Source organism: Chelonoidis abingdonii, chromosome 17 (genome assembly GCF_003597395.2).
Source record: "Chelonoidis abingdonii isolate Lonesome George chromosome 17, CheloAbing_2.0, whole genome shotgun sequence".
Lineage (NCBI taxonomy): Eukaryota > Metazoa > Chordata > Testudines > Testudinidae > Chelonoidis > Chelonoidis abingdonii.
Window position 1 is genome coordinate 10,523,287 of NC_133785.1, and position 22,048 is coordinate 10,545,334.

The following is a 22,048-nucleotide window of genomic DNA, read 5'->3' on the forward strand; positions in this document are numbered from 1 at the left end:
CAAGCACTGAACTCAGCAGGTCAACACTCAAACCACTGAGCTATCCCTCCAGATGTACGTTGATGCGTTGTCATAGTTTGGGTTGGACTTGCTGAGCTTATTAAACAACACAGTAAGTAACCAGCTATGCAGGGTCTAAAGGCTCGTCTGAAGCAGCTCACAGAACCACTAGAAACCATGAGATGGCTGAGCCTGGGCTCGATGGGGCACCGCCGCCCCAGTGTCCTCGCTCTGGCCGTGTACAACCGCTGGCGGTGCCCCCCCCCGCCGCCGCCGCCGCCGCCGCCGCCTTTGTTTTACGGCTCATTGTTTTAAATCTTCGATACGTTGACGGCTGCCAGAATCCGCAATGTCTGCAAATGGCAGTTCTGCGCCACACCCCGTGTCACGCGGCTCCCCTGGTAAGAAATACGCCGCCGCCTCCCGCTCCAATCGTAATAGCACATCCGCCAAGCGAGGGGCAAAGCGCAACTCGCTGCACCAGCTTCAGGCAAACAGGAAGTGTACAGGGGTGACCCGGAGGTGGTAGCCTTGTAAACAGGAAGTGACGCGTGAGCTACCCGGAATTCGAAGATTGGGAAACGGGAAGGAACATAACAAACCAGAAATAGCATGTAGAGTAACAGGAAATGGCGTATAAATTATCCGGAAGTAGTGCGGAATGAACTCGAACTAGCGTATAATGACCCGGAAGCACAGTACCGCCAACCCCGGAAGTTTCGTGTTGCTCCGGTGCCATTTTGCGTCTCCATGGGCTCTTCGAAGAAGCACCGGGAGCGGGGGGAGACCGGGAGCCCCGGGGGCTCCGAGGAGCAGCAACAGCCGCCGCCGCCGCCCACCGCCCCCTCTTCCTCCTCCCGGCACCGGGAGCACAAGAAGCACAAGCACCGGAGCGGCGGGTCCGGCGAGCGGCGAGGGAAGCGCAGCCGGAGCCGCGGGGAGAGGAGCAGCCGGAGGAGTGGGGGAGAGGAGGCGGCCGCGGCGGCCCGGGGCAGTCATGGCCGGGCTGGGGACAGGGGCGCCCAGGAGGCCGAGGGGACCAGGCGGATCAAGCGGGAGAAGCGCGACGATGGATACGAGGCAGGTCAGAGCCCAGGGGGTTTCGGGGAAGGGGCCTAAAGGGTAGAGGTGAGGGTTGGAGGGGGACTGGGGAGCCACTGGTGGCTAAGAGTGGAAGGGCTGAGGAGGTTGGAGGGAAAGGAATGGGGGGTGCCCTGTGGGTGCAGGAGGGGTACAGCTCAGAGTAGGATGTGGCTGTGCGATTTGGAGAGAGGAGCTATGGGGTCGGGGAGGGGGAAGGAATAATGTGGCTAATAAACTCTGTCTATTCCCATAGCTCCTTAGCCTTGGTGTGAGGTGCTCTGGGGTGGCAGGGGTCTTTAGAGGTTTAGAGCTGGCTATGGGGGGTTGGCTTGGCAGTGAGGGTTTATGGGCGGACTGGACGCTAGGGGAGAAGTTATGGGAGCCACGTATTACGAATGGGCTAGGTAAGGGATCAGAGAGCATGTGGGTCCTTCTATGTTCTGGTACTGGGTCATTAACTTTGGAGGTCAGAGGGCATGAATTCGTTAGGAGCTAGAGATGAGGCGTTATAATCTCTGAGTGAGGGGGATGTGACATGTCTCATGGGTTGGAGGAAGAGGAAGCTGCAGGTGCTCTCCTGGAGGAGGCGAGGGTATGAGGTTTAGGGAAGGTATGACTTGCTGACTTATTGGGGGCTGTGGGGGAGTTTGATGGAGAAGGGGAGTGAGATATCAGAGTAAAGCAAGGAAGTAAGCTTGTGGCCCATCCTGGGGAGTGACCATGCATGTGCTTGTAATTGCTCGTAAAGGGGTTATGAAAGGTGTTTTGGAGCAGATGAGGCCAGGAAAGACCTGTTGTGAAGGGGCTTTCTTTGTTGATCATGAGGAATCTATGTATAAAGTACCCTGAAAAGGTGTCTTAATATATAACTTTATACAATAACTGGTGTGGCTTGTGATTTGCATAGAGTCACTTTCTGGCTGCATCTGTCTAGTACGTCCTGTTTTATGGTACCATATTCTGTCATGATATGGTCTAGCCATTGACCTCACTGACACTCTACAGTAATGCGAGCTGGAATCAGTTATTCTGTTGACAAGACAGAACAATCTTGGCTCCATCTGTGGGATCTTTATTCCAGCTGATGGGCAAGGCCAAAGGAACCAAGCTAAATTTTCAGGTCCCCGTAAGGGGTTTGTGTATTCACAGCACTGTTTGTTATAAAAAGCATATGTTAGCTGGGTGGTGGTGTCTGGCATGTGCTAAGCAGGAAATCAAACCAGTTGATCAGAGTGGACCCTTCTGGCTAAAAAACTGTGAAAACAAGGACTCTCTTACTTTTGTCTTGTTTACAAACATCTCCCTGACTTATCTCTAAACAGCTGCCAGCTCAAAGGCCAGCTCAGGGGATGCTTCTCTCAGCATTGAAGAGACCAAGTAAGTGAGATGTAATATCTAATGTAATTACGTGCCCTCCCTCCCTACCACTTCCCATGTGTCCAAGCACCAAATGCATTTATTCCACCCTCTGAGGTTGGACGACACTTCTATCCCCAGTTTACAGGTGGGGAAACTGTGACACAGAAAGGGTAAGTGGCTTTAATTGTGTGTGTGGGAACTGTGGGGTTTGTAATTTATTTCTCTAATTAGTTGGCACTGAGAACCCCCTGGCTCTTCTGGGGATCTGGAAAGAAATGAATGGGGAGTTGGTCTGAGATGCACAAAGATGACTCTGAATCAGAAATCTTTGCAGTCCATTAGACACTGTTTAGGACAGTGGTCACCAACCTTTTTGTGGAGCGGTCGACAGATGACTAGCCGCCGAGGAGCGCAGTCGATGGACAAGCAGCCGTCGAGAAGCAGCAAGGCCAAGAAGCGTTGGAGCTGAAATGCTGCTGACAAGCAGTGTCATTAAAAGGCATGGCCGCCGAAAATTGCTTCTTGACATTGCCGCTTCTTGGTGGCATTTTGGCAGCTGCTTGTCTGGCAGCCAGTAGGTGGATGCACATAGATGCCCCGATGGGGGCCATGGCGCCCGTGGGCACCACGTTGGGGACCCCTGGCTTAGGGCATGAATAAGGCTCCGCAATCCTGTCTGTTGTGCTGTTTGCAGGACTGTTTACCTTGTTGTTTCTGTAATCTTTTTTTATGAGGGAAGGCAGCATGGTCAAGTGAGCAGAACACTGGACTAGGAACTTGAAAGATCTTGGGTTGCCTTGGCAGGAGCTGCCAGCAGAGCTCTCAGGGTCACTGAATGCACAGGCTTTCCCACTGTCAAGGTGCAGTCCCCAGGGGAGGCATAGGGGTTTTGTCTGCCTAATTTCTGCTAATGAGAACTCGGCTGAGGCATAGCTGCCTTGGATTTTATCACTTGCGTTCAGTAGTAACCAGGACCGCATTGTGCTAGGCACTGTGCAAACATAGAACAAAGCGTTGGTACTTATCTGCCTCCCCCAATTCCTGTAGTTTCCTAATCATTGAGGTATCTATACTCACAACTCCCCTATGAGGTGATCAAGTACTGTTATCCCCATGGAGGGGTGGGATAGCTCAGTGGTTTGAGCATTGGCCTGCTAAACCCAGGGTTGTGAGTTCAATACCTGAGGGGGCCATTTAGGGAACCGGGTAAAGATCTGTCTGGGGATTGGTCCTGCTTTGAACAGGAGGTTGGACTAGATGACCTCCTGAGATCCCTTCCAACCCTGATATTCTATGATTTTACAGATTGGAAAACTGAGGCACAGAGCGACTGACTTGTTCAATGTCGCACAGGACAGGGATGGAATTGAATCCAGGTGTTCCGAGTCCCACACTAATGCCTGAACCGCTGGAGAACCTTTCCTCTGTGCTCTGAATGAGTCCTGCTCTTATAGGCTGTGTATTTCTGATGGTTATGCCACTTAACCCCATGTTTCTTTCTATCTTCAGTAAACTCCGAGCTAAACTTGGGCTGAAGCCTTTGGAAGTCAATGCCATCAAAAAGGGTAAGTTTGGCTTTCACGTTAATTAAAACAAAAACCCCAATCTTGTGTTTGGTTCCAAACCACTTTGTACTTAAGGCTTTAACATCCCTTTGTAGGAATGGGTACAAAAATGTGGGGTCTCTGGTATTTTGCCATCTTAGTGTTCCCTCTCTTTGATATATTGCAGTGGGGGTCTTTGCTGGAGGGTCCTTGTTCCCGTGCCCCACCCCTCATCTCTCATCAGTTCCCTGCCATCGCAGGGCCCGTGGGTTTTGGAGTCACCCAAGTCTCTCCTGTTCCCTGCATGGGGCACATAAGTGTCTCCTGAGGACTGAAATGTTTTGGTGTGACAAGTTATAGGGTTCAATATAGGGGTATTTGGCTGAAATTCTCTGACATGTGCCTTACAGGAGGCCAGGCTAGATGACTAATGGTCCCTTCTGGCCTTAAACTCTCTGAACCCATTAAGTATTTTTCTCTTAGGCTCTTTGTATTGCAGTAGCACCCAAGAAGCCCCAGTCATGGGCCAAGACCCCATTGTGCTGGGTGCTGTACAAATAACGCTATTTTTGTGTGTACTTACCTGGCTCCTATCTGTAGCATTTTAGCCCATCAGCTTCTAATGTATTTATCCACACAGCTTCCTGGAGAGGTAGACAATGCTAATACCCTGTTGTACAGATGAAGAAAGGAAAGACAGAGGCCATGTCTGTGCTAGGAGCGCTATACACCATAAAAATATCAGTATACTATGCCGATGAAGCATGTGACTTGAGTAGTACTGTCATTGCTCTGGTCTAGTAACCCTATCTCCCCAAAACGAAACACCTCAAAGTGCAGATTTGTCTGTATAGCTACACCTACCCAAGAGACGGTTGCTTGCACAGCTCTTGTCAGTCACAACTCACACCTAATCTGACCCCCGGCTGACAGAAGTCTGTAGTGTAGACATGGCCTAAGTGACTTCCCTGAGGTCACACAAGGAGTCTGTGACACAGCAGGGACTCGAACCCAGGTCTGTCCTTCAAGATGAGGTCTGGCTGGAACTCTCCCCAGCTTCCATCTGAATTCTCCTCTTCATCCAGGCAGCAAGATGCTCTGGGTGGGTTGTTCAAGAGCACTCAGTGTTGGCCTGGCAAACTCCTGTGGAAGCCCGTAGGAGCAATTCTGAAAATTCTGCCCTCTGCCAGCTGAGGGCCCTGGGGACTCCGTCCCAGCATGCATTTCTGCACTAGATGTGGTGGCAGGGGAAGCAGAACTGAAGGGTCTATGAGGTCTCAGTGGCTATAGCACCCCTTCCTGGTAGAGAAGAGCAGGTCTTGGTGGTGGTGTTTATCAAGGCTGCTGGACACAGACAGACCCCGTGGTTCTCCTGGCCTCTCTGATGCCTAAGCTGTGCTGCATAGCATCACCACACAGTGTCTGCATACGGATGTCCTGGGCCAAGCATGCTGAAACATGCTGACTCCCTGCTGAGCAACCCTTTAGAGCGTGGTGGGTCTCCTTCCTCCCCTGGACCTGACATCTGCCAGTTCCCACTGCTGCTCCCTCCACAGAGAGCAGGGCTCTGGCTCTGGCCAAGGGGAAGAGATATCAGGCCCATCCCATGATCAGATGTGGTAAGACTCTCCCCATGCCCTCTCTCAGCTGATCAAGGCACTCAGTTGATGCCTGTGCTATTCTGTTCTCCAGCCAAGCACTAACAGGAGGAATGCAAGTGGCGAGGGGGGCAGTAACATACCCGTATATGCTCATTCATTAGCCTTTTTGTTTATAAGACGACCCCCCTTTCCCCTGCAAGATGGTTAGGTAAAAACAGCAAAAACTGTATGACCCTTTCATAAGCCGACCCTCGATTTCAGGGGTTGGCCAGCTTTGGGTCCTGGCAGTCAGGGAAGGCCACTGGCAGGTCGGGACGTTTTGTTTACTTGGAGCGTCTGCAGGCATGGAGCCCCTCAGCTCCCTCTGGCCGCGGTTCGTCATTCCCAGCCAATGGGAGTTGCGAACAGCAGCCACAGGGAGCTGAGGGGCTCCATCCCTGCAGACGTTCCAGGTAAACAAAATTGCAGTGTATTAGATATTCAATTCAATGATTCCATAAAATTTTTTAAATCATCAAATTTTGGTATAGACCCGTTTATAAGCTGACCTCTGCTCTTTGATGCATCACTTTTTTGCCAGAAATATTCGACTTATGAATGAGTATATATGGTACTTGTCTGGCTCCTTCTGCTGCAGCTCCTTTGTCTTCTGTGTTTTCCTCTGCAGAAGTGGGCAGCAAGGAGGACCCTGTGGCAGCTGAGGTGATCAACCCCATTGTGCTGAAGCAGAGGGAGGAGATCCGGGAGAAGCTAGCAGCTGCTAAGGAGAAGCGGCTTCTCAACCAGAAATTAGGGTAACCACCCGCCCTGCTTGCTTTGTCTGTGCTTGGCCCCATTACTTTGGAGTGTGATGCAGTGTCTGCACCCACTGCCCCTTGCTCTGACCCCAAGCTTTATACAAATATAAGGATGTAACTGTTTGGCAACAGGAGTTGAACCTGGGAGGTCTGGATCTAACAGCCTGGGCTAACGACCACTTTAGATGTATCGTTGAGTAAGGCACACATTTTTACTAGTGAGGCTAATTAACCCTTGGAACAACTAACCAAGGGCTGTGGTGGGTTCTCTTCATTGGCCGTGTTTAAATCAAGATTAGGTATTTTTCTAAGAGATCTGCTCTAGTTCAACTAGGAACTACTTCAGGGCAGTCCTATGGCCTGTGTTATACTGTGGTCAGACCTGGGCCCTTCTGGCCAGAAGTAGCCTGCAGAATTCATTGACACAGGATATGAAGGCTGAGCATTTAGCTGGGTTCCAAGAGGAATTGGAATGTTTCAGTGGAGAAGAAGAGTATTCAGTGTAGTTAATACAGTCAGTTCTGGAATGGGGTAACTGAGTCACTGGGTAGCTTTAGTGACTGACTTAAGGTCAGGCAAGAAGTCTGATAGAGTTGGGAAAGGAACTTGGGTCTCCCAAGTCCTGGGCAAGCACCCTGACAACTGAATCATCCTTCCATTCTCTCCCTCTTCCATCCCTCTCTAAAACATGGCTCTGCATTGATCAGAATTTGAACCCAGGTCTCCCACGGGGCAGACAGAAGAATTTGAGCTTCTGGTCATTTCAAGTATCCAAAGGGCTCCAGGGAGGAGGAGATGGTGGTGGGGAGCTCTCCAAGGCAGAAAAGCCTTCTTTCCTGCTATCTTCTACCTCTGTTTCCTCCCGCCTTTCAGGAAAATCAAGTCTCTGGGAGAGGATGACCCCTGGCTGGATGACACAGCTGCCTGGATCGAGAGGAGCCGGAAGCTGCAGGTTGAGAAGGAGCTGGCTGAGAAGAGGGTTAGTATAGTCTTGGAGTCTCCGGAGCATCTGGGCTGCATGGGTGCCTCATTGGGAACACTTGCGCCATGTGTGACATGTACCCAGCTACCCTTGTCTTCAGTCCAGTAGTAAAGCATGTTCTATCCTTATCCCAGCAGCTGGTGCCATCTGCCCTGCTCTCAGCTGTGCCAGCTCTCTGGTTGCCTCTGCAATAAGAACCTGAGGCTGTAATTCGCCGTGTGTAGCAGAGTGTTGCATGGTGGCTGGTATTCTGGGCTGGCTGATGCGAGAGCAGACATTTGCTGGCCTGGGACTGCATGCAAGGGGGTGTTGTGTTGGACTGGGCCTGTGCTGATGGCTTGCTATATGCTTTGGAAGTAATACTCTTCAGCTTAGCCAGCTCCCGTAGCAAGCTATGAGCTTGTTACAGAGGTCGGAAGATGTAGACAGCAGCCAGACTTAGCCCTTGTGTTGTTTAGGTGTATTATGGTAGTGCCTACAGACCCCAGCCAGGAGGGGGGCATCATGCCAGGCACTGTGCAGGTCCCCAACCAATATCAAGGAACCAGACGTAGAGAAAGTGATACGGGTACAAATGGATTAAATGGCAAGTTTGGGCCAGGAGTTCTGGTTCTCTCCCCCACACATGCCTCTGTTCTGACCACTAGACCATGCTCAGTGGGTAATAGAAACCAGGAGTCCTAATGTCCTGCCCCCCCAGCTCTAACCGCTAGACTCTACACCCTCTTAGTGCTGGGGAAGGAATATGTATATCCTGGCTCCCAGCCCTCCCCTCAACGTTTGGCCACTAGACTAGCAGTCCCCAAACTTTTGAGGGTCATACCCTGCTGGGGCTGGGAGCAGGGTCACGGGTCGGGGGGCAGACGGGTAAGGGAGCTGAGGCTGGGGGTGGGTATGGGGCCAGGAACAGGACTGAGCTGGGGGTGGGAGCGGAGCCGCAGCTGGGCTGTTGTGGGGCCTGGCAGCTGGGCCTGTGACCAGGTGGGGCTCCGCTCCCGGCCTTGCCCCCAGCCTCGGCCCTGGGAACTGAGCCATGGCTGAGGCTGGGGGCTGTTGCTGGGTCGGGATCAGAGCTGCACTGAGGATGGGAGCCGGGAGTGCGGCTGGGGGCGGGACTGGAGCAGAGTGGGGAGAGGTTGAATGGCGTTCCCTCCTTGTCCTTGTGAGGGCTGGCCCAGGTCCAGCCATGTCCTCTCTTTGAGGACCTCTGCACTAGACCCTTTGTGGCTGCGATTAATTTTAAAAGCATCAGAATTGTTTCTGTTTTGTTAAATTCAGGCCAAACTCCTTGAAGAGATGGACCAGGAATTCGGCATCAGCAGTCTTGTTGAAGAGGAATTTGGGCAGAAGAAGAAGGTGAGATGAACCTGGAGGTGGTGGCAGAGTGCAAATGCCTCAGCAGTGCCTAGCGACCAACCACAAGCAGGGCCTCATTGTACGAGACCCTGTACAAACAGAGTCCCTGCCACGAGGAGCTTATACGCTAAATGGTGGGGACAGACACAGCTGGGGGAAAGGGGTAGAATGCAGAAGCAGAGTGAACAATGCCATGGCCACAAACAGATGATCGCTGTTCCTGGGAGAGGAAGCAGGGTAGGGAGGGTATGAGGGGAAGCTGTGGAGCAAGTCTGAAGTGAAGAGACAGAAGGGAGCAGGGTGGAGCAAACCCCAGTCAGTGAAGGGGAGAGAAGTTTCTTCAGATCAGTACAAAATAGTGTCTTATAGTCCCAGCGTCGCTGATTCTGCTCCTTCCAGTTTGTCTCTGGTTGGCTTCTCCCTGCAGTTTCTCTCCCTGTAGCATGGCTGATGGGTGGGGAGTGCTGCATGGATCCTGGTGCCCCCAGAGAGAAAAGTGGCCTCCTCTGCACGCATCTGGAGCGTGCTGGGATGGAGGGCTGGCCATGTTTGCTTACTGAAGACGCAGTAGTATTAATGTCTCCATTCTCACAGTGGCTTTCCTGGAGACTATCCAGGACTCCATGTGCTATGGCCCTGATTCATGCCAGAGTCACTCCCTTACCTCAATGCAAACTCTGTCGATTTCACTAGTGTTGCAGTTACTCTCTAGGGTGAACTAGGCTGTGAGTGCTGCAGTGGTGGCTTCCCCATGCAGCCTGGCATTGCTCTAGGGTGGGAACTGCAAGTCCTTCAATTCCAGGCATCTGATCTGAAATCTGCTTCTCTAGTCTCTGTACAAAGCTGAAACCATATAGTGCTTGGCTGTTGGATCTTGTGTCCAGTTCTGGGGTGCACACATCCAGAAGGACATTGATAAACTAGAGAAGGTGCAGAGAAGAGCCACAAGCTTTATTAAGGGATTGGAAACATTATCTTAGAGTGAGACACACCAGGAGCTCAGTCTAGTTAACTTAACAAAAAAATTAACAGAAAGTAGGAGTTTGATCTCAGTCTATCAGGACCTACGTAGGGGACAGAAATTTGTCTGCTAGGTTGAAGAGCCCTCCATTGTCAGAGATTTGACAAGAGCCAATGGCTGGAAGCTGAAGCTAGACAAATTCAGACGGGAAATAAGCAATTTTTTTCCCCGTGAGGGGAGTTAACTGTTGGAAGAACTTCCCAAGGGCTGTGGTGGATTCTCCATCACTGGCAATTTTTATATCAAGGTTGGATGTTTTTCCAGCAGATCTGCTCTGGTTCAGCCTGGAATTAACTCAGGGCTGTCATGGTCTGTGTTTTTATGGGAGGTCAGACAAGAGGATCACAGTGGTCTCTTCTGGCTCTATAATCTACAACTCTACTGTCCACTGGGGGAAGGGTGGCTGTGCCTGAGTCCTGGCTTGGGGGACCATCTGCGCCTTCTCCTCTCAAGCTGACTTCCTGCAGCCTGATGCTCTCCTGTTGGATCTTCCTCTACCTCCAGGATCACTACAGCTCCCGGGATCTGCAGGGCCTGACAGTAGAACACACCATCGATTCCTTCGAGGAAGGAAAGACCGTTATTTTGACCCTCAAAGACAAAGGTAACCAAAGGGACTTCCCTTGCACCCCTCAGCATGGAAGTGTGGTAATGATCATGCTGTCTGTACTGGGATGACATAGCTACCACTAGGACCTTCCCCCTCCCTGCTCCCCTGCTATAAGATCTGAGTTTATTTTCTGGCCTGCCTGTACAAATCCCTGAAAAAAGAACTGTTAGTGGAATTGCTCACGGGTTCTACAAACAGATTATGTACTGGTAGAATTGGGTGGGTGGGTGTGATATCAACCAATACAGTTATACCGGATGCTGCATAGATCCTGCCCTCAAGTAGTCCCTGCCTCAGAGCTCACAGTGTAAACAGGCAAAGGGTGGGAGGGGAAAGTGATGCACCGAGCGGGAAAGGGCCTTGGCCAAGGTCACCTGGCAGGAATTAGAACCCAAATATCCAATTCACAATCCAATGCCCTGCCCTCTAGGCCACACTGCCTCTATCCACCAAATGGAGATAATGGTGGATATTGTGGAGTCTGGGCAGCAAGAGGCAGGTTTTGTATAGGTTTCAGAAGGCAGGACTCCATCAAACTTGGTGTTATATCCACTGTGCAAGAAGCCCTTTGGCTGGGGAATGCATTTATCAGCATATTACTCCTACCCCCAGTACAGCAGGTGCTGAGCCACTAATAGGTCACTGCGGTTTCCCATAATCATACTAGAAATGGGAGGGAGCAAGGGCTAGTGGCTAGAGCAGGATGATTGGAAAGTCAGGAGTTACTTTGACAGGCAGCTCTCTGTTTGTACAGTTCCTAGCACAAGGGGTCCTGGTCAGCAACTAGAGTTCCTGGGGATTACCATGGGTGCTGCCACTGATTGAACTCTGGCAAGTCGCTTAGATGTGTTGGGCCTCAGTTTACCTCTTGGGAGCCTCTCTGGGGCGCAGTGCAGGATTAAATGCCAGATGTAATGTACCTTGCAAGGCTAGAGGAGAGGGAAGTGGTGATGTTGTTACAGACTTTTGTTCCTGCTGGCCAGCTGAAGCCCTTGAACGCAGCGGGCGATAGATTGATGGGCCATGGTTGTTAGCTATAGCGCTGAGAGCGCTGCGGCTGGGGCTGAGCCAGGGCTGTACAGTAACCCTGTGGTGATGATGTCTTGTCTCCCAGGCGTCCTGCAGGAGGAGGACGATGTCCTGGTGAACGTCAATATAGTGGACAAGGAGAAAGCTAAGAAGAATGTGGAGCTGCGGAAGAAAAAGCCAGAGTACAGGCCCTACGAGGAGGAGGAGAGCGTGGATGACATGGCCATTGTAAGGGCAGCACGGGGTATAAGGGCAGGCTACACTGGTTCTCAGGCCTCCTCCTGTAGTTTAAAATGGGCCCAGGTTCCTCCGTGTGTGTGTGCATGCGTGCGTGTGTGTCTGTGCCCATGTGCCTCGAGTCATTGGGCTAAAGATAGCCTTGAAATGTGGTCATAGGTGACCTGGATCCCCAAAGCCACCTCCTTTAATCTAGCTACTAGCAAACCGCCCCCGTGATTGGTGACTGTGACTTAACACTGTTCTCTAACCTCCTTCAATCCAGGCCCATGGGCATCAGGGTTCTTGGGTTACAACAGTACGGTGGCTTTAAAGGGCCATGCCATTAGCATGCAGAGCATTTCCTGGCCTGCCTGGGAAGAGTCCTTCATGTAAGTTAGTCCGAGTGCTGACCTAGTCAGTGGGTGCATTCCTGGCTGGCAGTGGAGGCCAGGACAATGGACTAGCTTTGTCCATAGGGATTGCAGTTCAAACCCAGATCCTGAGGGGTGTGGAGCATCTGCATGGAGTGGGGAAGGGCATTGTAGTCGGTACTGTGACTAGTCTCTTTGCCCAAGAGTCAGGTGTGGGGGCTCCCACTGCAGGCTCTGTGACCTGCCTCATGGCTGAGATCAGGGGGTGGGGTGCCCTGGTGGTGGCAGGCAATGCTCCAAACATTGAATAATCTAAATAATGCTCTCTTAATGGCTTAAAATCCAGACTGGAGGCCTTACTTGGAGAGGCTTTTGCCAAACAGCAGATATTGGGCTCAATCCAGGGGGAACTGGATGAAACTGTGATAGACAGGAAGTCAGAGTAGATTCTTTCAGGGTCCCTTCCAGCCTTAAACTCTATAGATGTATGAAAAGCGGAGAGGTGTTGTGGTTTGTTAAGTGGGGGTGGGTTGCTTGTGGGATTGGAGGCGGTATAGCTAACCAGACCAAGGAAGGCAGAGGACCTGAATTGGGGGCGTGGGAGGGAGTTAGAGGAAACGGACAGCCAGCAGAGGACAGGGCATATCAAATGGAAGCCAGAATGAGCAGTGGTGGGGAAGACATGGGCAGCTCATGAGCCGCAAACCCTGGCATTCTGATTCCCCTCTTGTGCCCCTGCTGAAATGCCTTATGCTGCCTGACCCTGGAGGGTTGGCTGCTGTGGGGGTCTCTGTGCTGGACGCTCACATGCTGTCTCTCCCCCAGTACAAGCACAAGAATGTCCTGTCCAAGTATGATGAGGAGATCGAAGGGGAGAAGAAGAAATCCTTCAAGCTGGACTCGGGTGGCATGGCAGATGGCTCATGGGAGCGGGAGCTGCAGCTGGTCCGCGATAGTCTGCGCAGCCAGGCCCAGAGCCTAGACATGCCCGTCCTGCACCTGGCCTCCGAGTACTTCACCCCAGAGGAGATGGTAAGAAATCCTTATACACTAGCACCTGCTCCTCATTTATTCCAGGATCCAGCTCCCTATTGCAGTAGTGGGATGCGGGCCGAGCCAGGTTCGAACTTGGTCCACAGAATCCTCTCTCTAATTGCCAAGCTGAGGTGCTTTGCCCAGACACTCAAGGTCCAGCTGATGGCCAGATTTGGGATCGGGAAGGAATTAGACCAGAGGTCGGCAACCTTTCAGAAGTGCTATGCCGAGTCTTCATTTATTCACTCTAATTTAAGGTTTCGAGTGCCGGTAATACATTTAAATGTTTTTAGAAGGTCTCTTTCTGTAAGTCTATAATATATAAGTAAACTATTAATGTATGTAAAGTAAACACGGTTTTTAAAGTGTTTAAGAAGCTTCATTTAAAATTAAATTAAAATGCAGAGCCCCCCGGACCTGTGGCCAGGACCCAGGCAGTGTGAGTGCCACTGAAAATCAGCTCGCATGCTGAACTTCGGCACACGTGCCATAGATTGCCTACCCCTGAATTAAACCAAGGTCAGATTGGCTGGGACGTTAGGGGTTTTCACCTCCCTCTGCAGCATGAGACAGGGGTCGTCATCTGGGCATGTCTTACCTCATCTATTTCCTGCCGCTGCCTGGGCCTTGGGCAGTGGGAGCCCCTTGGTCTCTCCTACTCTCTGCGTGGGGTTCACAATGGATTAGTCTCCTGAGGGATGAAATGTTATAGTCTAAAGTCTCGTGGTTTAATTTGGGGGAACTGGGTGAAATTCTCTGGTGCTGTACGAAGCCCAGACTAGATAATCTTTAAGCTCTGTGAAGCTGTGTCCAATGCTATTATTGTCTGTTACAATAGCACCTGGGGGAGGATTGTGTCTTGGGTGTTGCAAAGCACTCGACTAAGATCAGGACCCCACTGTGCACCAGGCAACACACAGAGCCCCCAAACTGAGGTCAGGACCCTCTCCTGTGCACAGAGAGGCAGTCCCTGCCCCAGAGAGCTCAGTCTAGTTAGACAAAAGATGAGGCTGAGGCATAGAGGAGATGGAACTGGTTAGTGGCAGAGCTGGGAATAGAACCCAGGAGTCCTGGCTCCCAATCCCAAGATGGTGCTGTCTCCCATACACGGAGAACATGTGCAATGGGGGGTTAGATACTGACCTCATCTCACAAGACCTGACTCCCTGTGGCCTGGTGGGGACTGAGGTGGAGCACTAGGCTTTAGCCACCCCCCTGGCCTGGTGGGTTAAAGGCAGTTCCTTGTCCAAGTTGCTTATGTGTGTGTTGGGGGTGGCGCTGCGGGGCATGCGCCTGCACTTGTGGTTCTAGGTACAGATGCTGAAGGAGAGGCAGGGGGACCCTGCTGTGTGGATGAGGGCTAGGAGCTGTGCCCCACTGACCTGTCTGGTCTCTCCCTGTAGAACATCACCTTCAAGAAGACCAAACGGCGGGTGAAGAAACTGCGAAAGAAGGAGAAGCCAGTGAAAGCTGATGATTTGCTGCCCCTGGGCAATGAGACAAAGCAGAGCGACTTTGGCTCCCGGTAATCGGGGAGGGGGGCCATGGGAGTCTAGTCCTGTGGGTGGAGAGACCAAGAGGGTTGGGGGGATTGGCTTATGTGCTAACCAATTTCTCTGTCCTCACAGGTTACGGGGCCGAGGGAGGAGGGCTCACAGGAAGAAGGAGGAGGAGGAAGAGGAGGAAGGGGACATGGAACAAAATGTGAACCAGCCTGCAGACCTGTCATCCCAGTCAGATGACACCCGGGTAGAGAACATGGAAATCAGCAGCGATGGTGAGGGGCTGGGAGCCAGGACTCCAAAGTTCTTTCCCCTACTCTAGGAGAGTGGGATCTAGTGGGTTACAGGAATATTTCTCAGCAACCAGTCTGTGGACTGATGCAGGTCCCTGAGATCCCCCTGACAGTTTAGGAAGGCAGCAAAGCCAGTCCCTAGTATCAGAAAAGTTGAGAAGCACTGGGTTAGTGTGTCAGGGGTAGCGGCAACTCCAGGCACCAGCGCTCCAAGCGCGTGCCTGGGCAGCATGCCACGGGAGGCGCCCTGCTGGTCCTGTGAGGGTGGCTGTCAGGCAGCCTTCGGCGGCGTGCCTGCAGGAGGTCCACCGGTCCTGCGGATTCAGCAGCGGGTACACCAAATCCGCGGGACCAGGCACCTCCTGCAAGCAAGTCGCCGAAGGCTGCGTGACTGCTGGGCTTGCGGCGGCAAAAAAGCTAGAAAGCTGGGAGTCTGGCTTCTTACCCAGAAGGCTCCAGTATCTGACCTCATGCTCCCCCCAGGACCCCACCCTGGTGAAGCAAAGGCCCCTTGGGATACTTGTTGCTGTTGCTGATTCTCTCCCCCCATGTTTCTTTCCCTGCAGAGGAGGCTGAGAAGGTGCCCAAATCCCCAGTTGCCCTGGAGGAGGACGAGGCAGAGCAGGAGCTGCAGAAGCAGCTGGAGAAGGGCCGTAAACTCCGGCAGATGCAGCAACTGAAGGAGAGTGGGGAGAAGGTGAGGAGGCCTGGTCTATGGGGAGGAATCAGGTTGTGGGGCTTTGATATTGGTCTGGGAGGCCGTCTGAGTGCTACCCTCTTAACCATATGGAATAGAATGGAATCAGAGAGAGCCCAGGAATCCTGACTCCTAGTGTGGGCCCTCCACAGGAGACCACTCCCCTCCCAGAGTTGGGATGGAAACCCAGGAATCATTAACCCCTAGACCCCACTTTCCTCCCAGAGCCAGGGAGAGGATCCTGGGGTCACCCTGTTCTATGGATGGATGCATTTGACTTCCTTGACTGAACCCCCACACCCCAAAACACAGCATGTGGTGCTGTCACACCCTTCCCCTGAACGCAGGTCTAGCTGCTCTGCTTGGGCTGCCCTGATTCTGGGGGCTCCTAGTGATCCTTGGTTCAGCACGTGAGCCCTCAGCCTTGTTAGCACCCAGCTGCTGTCTAACCCAGCCCTCTTGCTCCCAAAGCAGGTCATTGAGATCGTCAAGAAACTGGAGACGCGCCGTAGCCGGGAGGATGACGAGGAGCTAGAGAGGAAAGGAGCGATAGTCTTCAATGCCACCTCGGAGTTCTGCCGCACACTGGGCGAGATCCCCACTTACGGGCTGGCTGGCAACCGTGAGGACCAGGAGGAGCTCATGGTGCGGCTTCCTGGGGATTCCTCCTCGCTTCCCCTCAGAGTGGGCTGGGCTGGAAGAAACCTGCCCCAGATGGAGGGGCATCAGCAGAACTAGTGGGGGCAGAGGGCTGTGGGTCAGAATTATGGGACACTGGCAGAGTGGGGCGGGAGAGAAGAGCCCAGGACTGCAATAGCAGTGGGCTGTGGGTTGAGACTAATCGGCACCAGGACAGCTGGGTGGGTTTGGGTGGAGTACAGGGTTGGGAGAGTAGTGGACTGGGGGTTGATTCAGATATGTTGCCATGGTGCCTTATGGGACTTGTGGTCCAGGTGCCTCATGCTCCCATTTTCCTTTATGGATGGGGCTTCCTGGACAGACTAAAGTTTCCATCCTACACCATGGTCTTTCCTCTGGTGCAGAACAGCACTACATCATGAGAGTATTTGGCTATGGAGCATCCTGGGAGTTGTAGTCTGGCCTATAAAGGAAAATGGGCATGTGAAGCAACCAAACTACCACTCCGAGGAGGCACTGTGGCAGCAGAAGTGCTTCTCTTTTGGGCTCTAGGCTATAGCTGGGAGCATGGGGCTGCAGTGGACGTTGGGGCACATGTTCTGCAGTGATCCCAGCCCCACTAAGCCACCCAGCTGGGGTGCCCCCATGCTGATGCCCTGAGTGGCCTCTCTTCTGCTTTCAGGACTTTGAACGGGATGATGAGAGGTCAGGAAATGGAGGCTCAGACTCCGATGGCGAAGAGAACATCGGCTGGAGCACGGTCAACCTAGACGAGGAGAAACAGCAGCAGGATGTGAGTACAATTTGGGAAGGGGTGTGTGGGTGGGGATAGGAGTCAATGCATTCATAGCTTGCCGCCCCCCAGTATAACACAATGAACGCTGAGGGGCTGCAAGTCCGGATTGAGGGGCACTGGCTGAGCTGTGGGAGGGGAGCCCAAGGCTGGCATAGCAGGGAACACTAAACAGTGGGTCCAAAGCCCTGAACCTGTCTCCTCCCTTTGCAGTTCTCAGCATCCTCCACCACCATCCTGGATGAGGAGCCCATAGTGAACCGGGGCCTAGCTGCTGCCCTCTTGCTTTGCCAGAACAAAGGTAAGTGGGGAACTCAGGATGAGCCCCCTGTCCCAGAATCCTCTTGGCTTCCCATGCCTGCCTGCTGTGCTACTTACAGATGACTTGGCTTGTTTAGCCTGGCCAAAAGAAGGCTGCGGGGGGATATGCTTGCTCTATATAAATATATCAGGGGGATTAACGTTAGGGAGGGAGAGGAATTATTTAAGTTTAGTACTAATGTAGGCACGAGGACGAATGGGTACAAACTGGATATTAGGAAGTTTAGACTTGAAATTAGACGAAGGTTTCTAACCATTAGGGGAGTGAAGTTCTGGAACAGCCTTCCGAGGGAAGTAGTGGGGGCAAAAGACTTATCTGGCTTTAAGACTAAGCTTGATAAGTATATGGAGGGGATGTTATGATGGGATAGTTTAATTTGGGCAATTGATCTTGGATTATCGGCAGATAAGTCTGCTCAATGGTCTGTGAGGGGATGTTGGATGGGATGGGAACTGAGTTACTGCAGAGAATTCTTTCTTGGGTGCTGGCTGGTGAGTCTTGCCCACATGCTCAGGGTTTAGCTGATCGCCATATTTGGGGTCGGGAAGGAATTTTCCTCCAGGGCGGATTGGCAGAGGCCCTGGAGGTTTTTCGCCTTCCTCTGCAGCGTGGGGCATGGGTCGCTTGCTGGTGGATTCTCTGCAGCTTGAGGTCTTCAAATCACAATTTTGAGGATTTCAATAACTCAGTCATGGGTTAGGGGTTGTTATAAATGTGTATGGGTAGGGTTTTGTGGCCTGCCTTGTGCAGGAGGTCAGACTAGATGATCATATTGGTCCCTTCTGACCTATGAGTCTATGACTGCTCCCAGTCCTGGCTCCCTGTTTACGACAGGGCCCAACTCCTCTTTGCCTCTCTGAAAACCCTCCCTGGTATTTAGTGACTGGAGTGAACTTTGTTTAATTTATCAGAGGGGTCGCCGTGTTAGTCTGGATATGTAAAAGCGGCAAAGTGCCACAGGACTCCTTATAGACTAGCAGACGTTTTGGAGTGTGAGCTTTTGTGGGTGAATACCTACCTCATCAAATGCATCTCTTTATTTAATTTGTAGTAAGGCAGGATCTACAGAGATTGCAGCTCCTGTCATGCTGGGCACTGAACAGTCAGTGAGGCAGTCCCAGCAAAGGGTGGGAGGGGGACAGAGCCCCTGAGAGGGGAACTGATGGGCCCAAGGTGTGTCAGAGCTATGAACAGAGCCTAGGAGTCCTGAGTGCCAGTCTACTGCCCTACCCACTAGGCCATGCTGCCCCTGAAAGCCCCTTTCTCCCTATGTGATCCAGCAGCTCTGAAATCTCTGAGGCTAGTGTTTGTGGGGGTGAGCTTCCCAGAGCACTCACTGCCCTGGGCAAGGCCTGATCCATGCCTCTTCTGGTCACTGCAGGCCTGCTGGAGACGACAGTGCAGAAGGTGGCCAGGGTGAAGGCCCCCAACAAGTCGCTGCCCTCAGCTGTATACTGCATTGAGGATAAGATGTAAGTGGCCTTGTGGGGCAGGCAAAGCCCTGGAGTAGATCATCAGTAGCTGGAATCAGATGTGCCATCTCTGGGTCTTGGCGCCTGGGCCTCTTGCATGAGCTAAAGCCCCACTGTGCTAGCCATGTCTGTAGCACCTGCCACCATGAGAGTGGCATGGAGTGGATGCCACAAGGTCTGCTGCCAGAATAGGTGCTGTCAGAGACCAGCCCCATGGCTGGTTCCCCCAACCCCAGAAGAATGCCCATGGTGTCTCAGTGGAGACTGGCAGCAAGGGGGCAGTTGTTGTGCTGGTGGTTTGGGTGATGTGCACACTGGTCATGCACCCCCAGTAACACCCATCCCCCCTTATCATAGACCTGGGCCCAGGTCTCATGCCATTGAAAGGCCCCTGGGTGCTAGGGGATCATTAGTGGCCAGAGGGCCAAGAGCCCTGGTTTGGCATCTCATTCAAGACAGTACCCCCAAGCACCACATTGGGATCAGCAGTGACTGTGCAGGGAGAACACCCCCCACCGAACTAACCTTCTGGGTTGGGCTCTTGCAGGGCCATTGATGACAAGTACAGCCGGCGGGAGGAGTACCGGGGCTTCACCCAGGACTTCAAGGAGAAGGATGGCTACAAGCCTGATGTCAAGATTGAATACGTGGACGAGACGGGTCGCAAGCTGACTCCAAAGGAGGTAGTGGAAAGGGACATGTGGGGTGCCCAGAGCCGGGGGAGGGGAGGGGCAGCATTGATGCAGCCATGTCTCTCTCCTCCTGTTTCTCAGGGGGTGGGAGGGTTGGTTGGGAGCTGCGATGGTGAAAGGGGAGTTCTGTGGCGGGGATCCCCTGCTCTTCCTGCTGCTACAGACAGATGGGGAAGGGTACTGGGGGTTTCCTAGTCCTGGTGCTGTGTTGCACGGGTGGCAGGCTTCTGGGTGGGGCTGTGTGACAGTTTTGACCCTCACTTTGTGTGCTCTGTCCCCAGGCCTTCCGGCAGCTCTCTCACCGCTTCCATGGGAAGGGTTCCGGGAAGATGAAGACAGAGAGGAGGATGAAGAAGCTGGATGAGGAGGCGGTGAGTGGGGTGACATGGTTGGAGCTCCCCATGGGCAGAGCCTGCAGGATGCTGCAAGAGGGGTGGCGGTGGGGGCAGGTCCAGCTTCATCCTGTTGGCCAAGCAGTCAGGCATGGATGGGAAACCTGAGGAGAGCCTTGGAGGACACAGGAGCAGCATAGGGTGGGATGCTCTCCCATTGTGGTTATTGCTGGCTACTGTGCCTCAGTGTGGCACTAGGGGATGATGTGCTGCTGCTTCAGCATCAGAAAAGTGATTGTTTACAGTCATCAGTAGTTCTGCTCTGGCCTTAGAGTCAGGTTGTTAAGCCTGGAGTTCTGGCCAAATCCCTCTTCGGGTTAACTGTTGCCTCTAAACAGCAGGGGGCATTAAACTGGAATAGGGGAGTTCTTCCTTTGCTGTGTGATGGACTGGGAACAGCCCCTACACCCCCTGGTGGCTGTGTCCCAGCACTGGGTGCGGGTGGGATAGGATGGACTGTTAGCTTGGGCTCACAGTTGAGCTGGTGAAAGTCTGTAGGGGCCTGAACTGACTCAGACTCTTCCCCTCTCCTCCTCTCCCCCCCGCCCCCCCCCCAGCTGCTGAAGAAAATGAGTTCCAGCGACACACCCCTGGGCACGGTGGCGCTGCTGCAGGAGAAGCAGAAGGCCCAGAAAACACCTTACATTGTGCTGAGTGGCAGCGGCAAGAGCATGAACGCGTAAGTACTCCGTCCTCCCACATATCATGGGTTTGGTTGGTCTAACCTCCCGGTGCTGGGAAGCCAGGGCCTGGGGCCTAAAATCCCCAGGCAGGTGGTCGGGAGGGGAGCATAGGACATGGTTCTCCCAAGTCTAGTGGGGCTAATATAGGAGTGCACGGGCTCTGTTGTAGCCAGGACCTCTGTTAGGGATGACCCCTGCCCTGAGTGCTCCTAGGAAACATCCCCTGGGTTCTGGTCCTTCACTCATATCCCCTCTCTCCTTGCTTCAACAGAAACACCATCACCAAGTGAGCTGCCAGCACTGATCCTGGAAGCAGATGCTGCCCGCCTGTCAGTTCCCATCTGGTTTGACCATGTGCATCCTGGGTTCTAAGGGGGAAGTCTCTACTCTCTTGGGGGGAAGAGTCCAATCCTGCCCCACCCTCACCATGTAGCTACAAGTTGTGAAGTGAAGGGGGGAGGACCTCCCATGGTAGTGCTCCCTCTAGTGGCTTCCACCTGTCAGCATCTGCTGGGGTGGTGTCACTCTGCCCTATGCCACAGAGGGGACTCCTGCCTGTGCCCAAGTAAGATGCTGGGATGCAGTTTGTTAAACTCTCCCTTCAGCTCTTGCTGTCTTGGATGCAAAACAGGCTGACCTGCCCTTGCCCCCACAGGCAGGGGTAGGGCTAGGGCTGTGTATATAGTTGAGAAGCTGTGAGTCTTGGCACCAAAACCTTGTTTTTGTATTGATGTCAAACCAAATCACTCATTAAAAGCACCAATTCCTGTCTGGGAGCTGGGTCCTGTTCTTGCCTGTCTGAAGATGCTAGTTCCTAGGGGGTGGGTCTGTAAGCCTGGGGGACAGGGCCTGGCCATTGCTGTGTTTGTACAGCACCTAGCACCACAGAGCCCTGCCCCATGACTGAGGCTCCCAAGTACTACCCAGACCTACTTCCTAGTCCCAGGGAGGCCTGACCTGTCTCTGCAGAGCATCTAGTTCTATTAAACAAGGTAACTGGGCTGTACTGCTCACCAGCACTGCAGTGGGGGGAGGAGCATCTTGACTGCAGGAGCAGCCATGGGCTGGTAGCTGGCCTATATCCTCCCTCTGCACAGATCAGTGTGGGTAGGAGTGAGCTCGACCCTACCACCCCCTGCAGCCCAGAACCTGCCCCTGCGTACCAGCTGGTCTGTTAACAGCCCGAGCTGGCTTGGGACCAGGCTGCTCGTTCTTGACTTGTACCATTTCAAATCAACCCACCAGGCTGCCTGTGGGAAAGTCTTTATTGAATAAGGCAGAGGGGAGACAGCTTATTACACAGCACTAGTGTCTAGGCCAGACAGCACCCACTGCTTTTCCCAAGGAGCCTGCATTAGAGCAGAGGGCACAGTCCAATCCCCCATTAACAGGAGCTGATAAGGGATGCTGAAGCTGGACTGCTCCAGCTTAGATGAGGCTTCCCAGCTGCTATAACTTTATTCCTCCCCAGCCCCCTCTTTACAGTTCAAGCAGCACTGCTGCCTAGAACCCCCTTTCCCTTTGCCCCAAGGAGCAGTGCCACTCTTTTCCCCCCA

The 22,048-nt window shown here is 52.9% G+C and overlaps 1 protein-coding gene across 2 annotated transcripts; it reads left to right on the forward strand.

Moving 5' to 3' along the window:
- The first annotated feature begins 682 nt into the window (after positions 1–682).
- Positions 683–21,263, forward strand: SART1 (spliceosome associated factor 1, recruiter of U4/U6.U5 tri-snRNP). Of its 2 annotated transcripts, none has more exons than XM_032804327.2 (20): positions 683–1,084; positions 2,406–2,460; positions 3,952–4,007; positions 6,255–6,381; positions 7,258–7,363; positions 8,645–8,722; positions 10,248–10,347; positions 11,468–11,610; positions 12,798–13,004; positions 14,411–14,532; positions 14,636–14,784; positions 15,369–15,499; positions 15,971–16,144; positions 16,821–16,931; positions 17,145–17,232; positions 18,635–18,725; positions 19,273–19,408; positions 19,699–19,788; positions 20,367–20,488; positions 20,764–21,263. In XM_032804327.2, the coding sequence occupies exons 1-20, from the start codon at positions 751–753 to the stop codon at positions 20,780–20,782; spliced, it is 2,439 nt and encodes an 812-aa protein (XP_032660218.1). In that variant the 5' UTR covers positions 683–750; the 3' UTR covers positions 20,783–21,263. The 2 variants fall into 2 exon arrangements, with proteins under 2 accessions (XP_032660218.1, XP_032660219.1); XM_032804328.2 differs by having other exon boundaries at positions 699–1,084; positions 15,974–16,144.
- Positions 21,264–22,048: the final 785 nt, after the last annotated feature.

Coding starts and splice junctions, on each gene's coding strand:
- SART1 (XM_032804327.2), top strand. CDS start 751: ATGGGCTCTTCGAAGAAGCACCGGGAGCGGGGGGAGACCGGGAGCCCC. Junction 14,785..15,368: donor CATGGAAATCAGCAGCGATG/GTGAGGGGCTGG, acceptor CTTTCCCTGCAG/AGGAGGCTGAGAAGGTGCCC. Junction 17,233..18,634: donor CTTGCTTTGCCAGAACAAAG/GTAAGTGGGGAA, acceptor TGGTCACTGCAG/GCCTGCTGGAGACGACAGTG.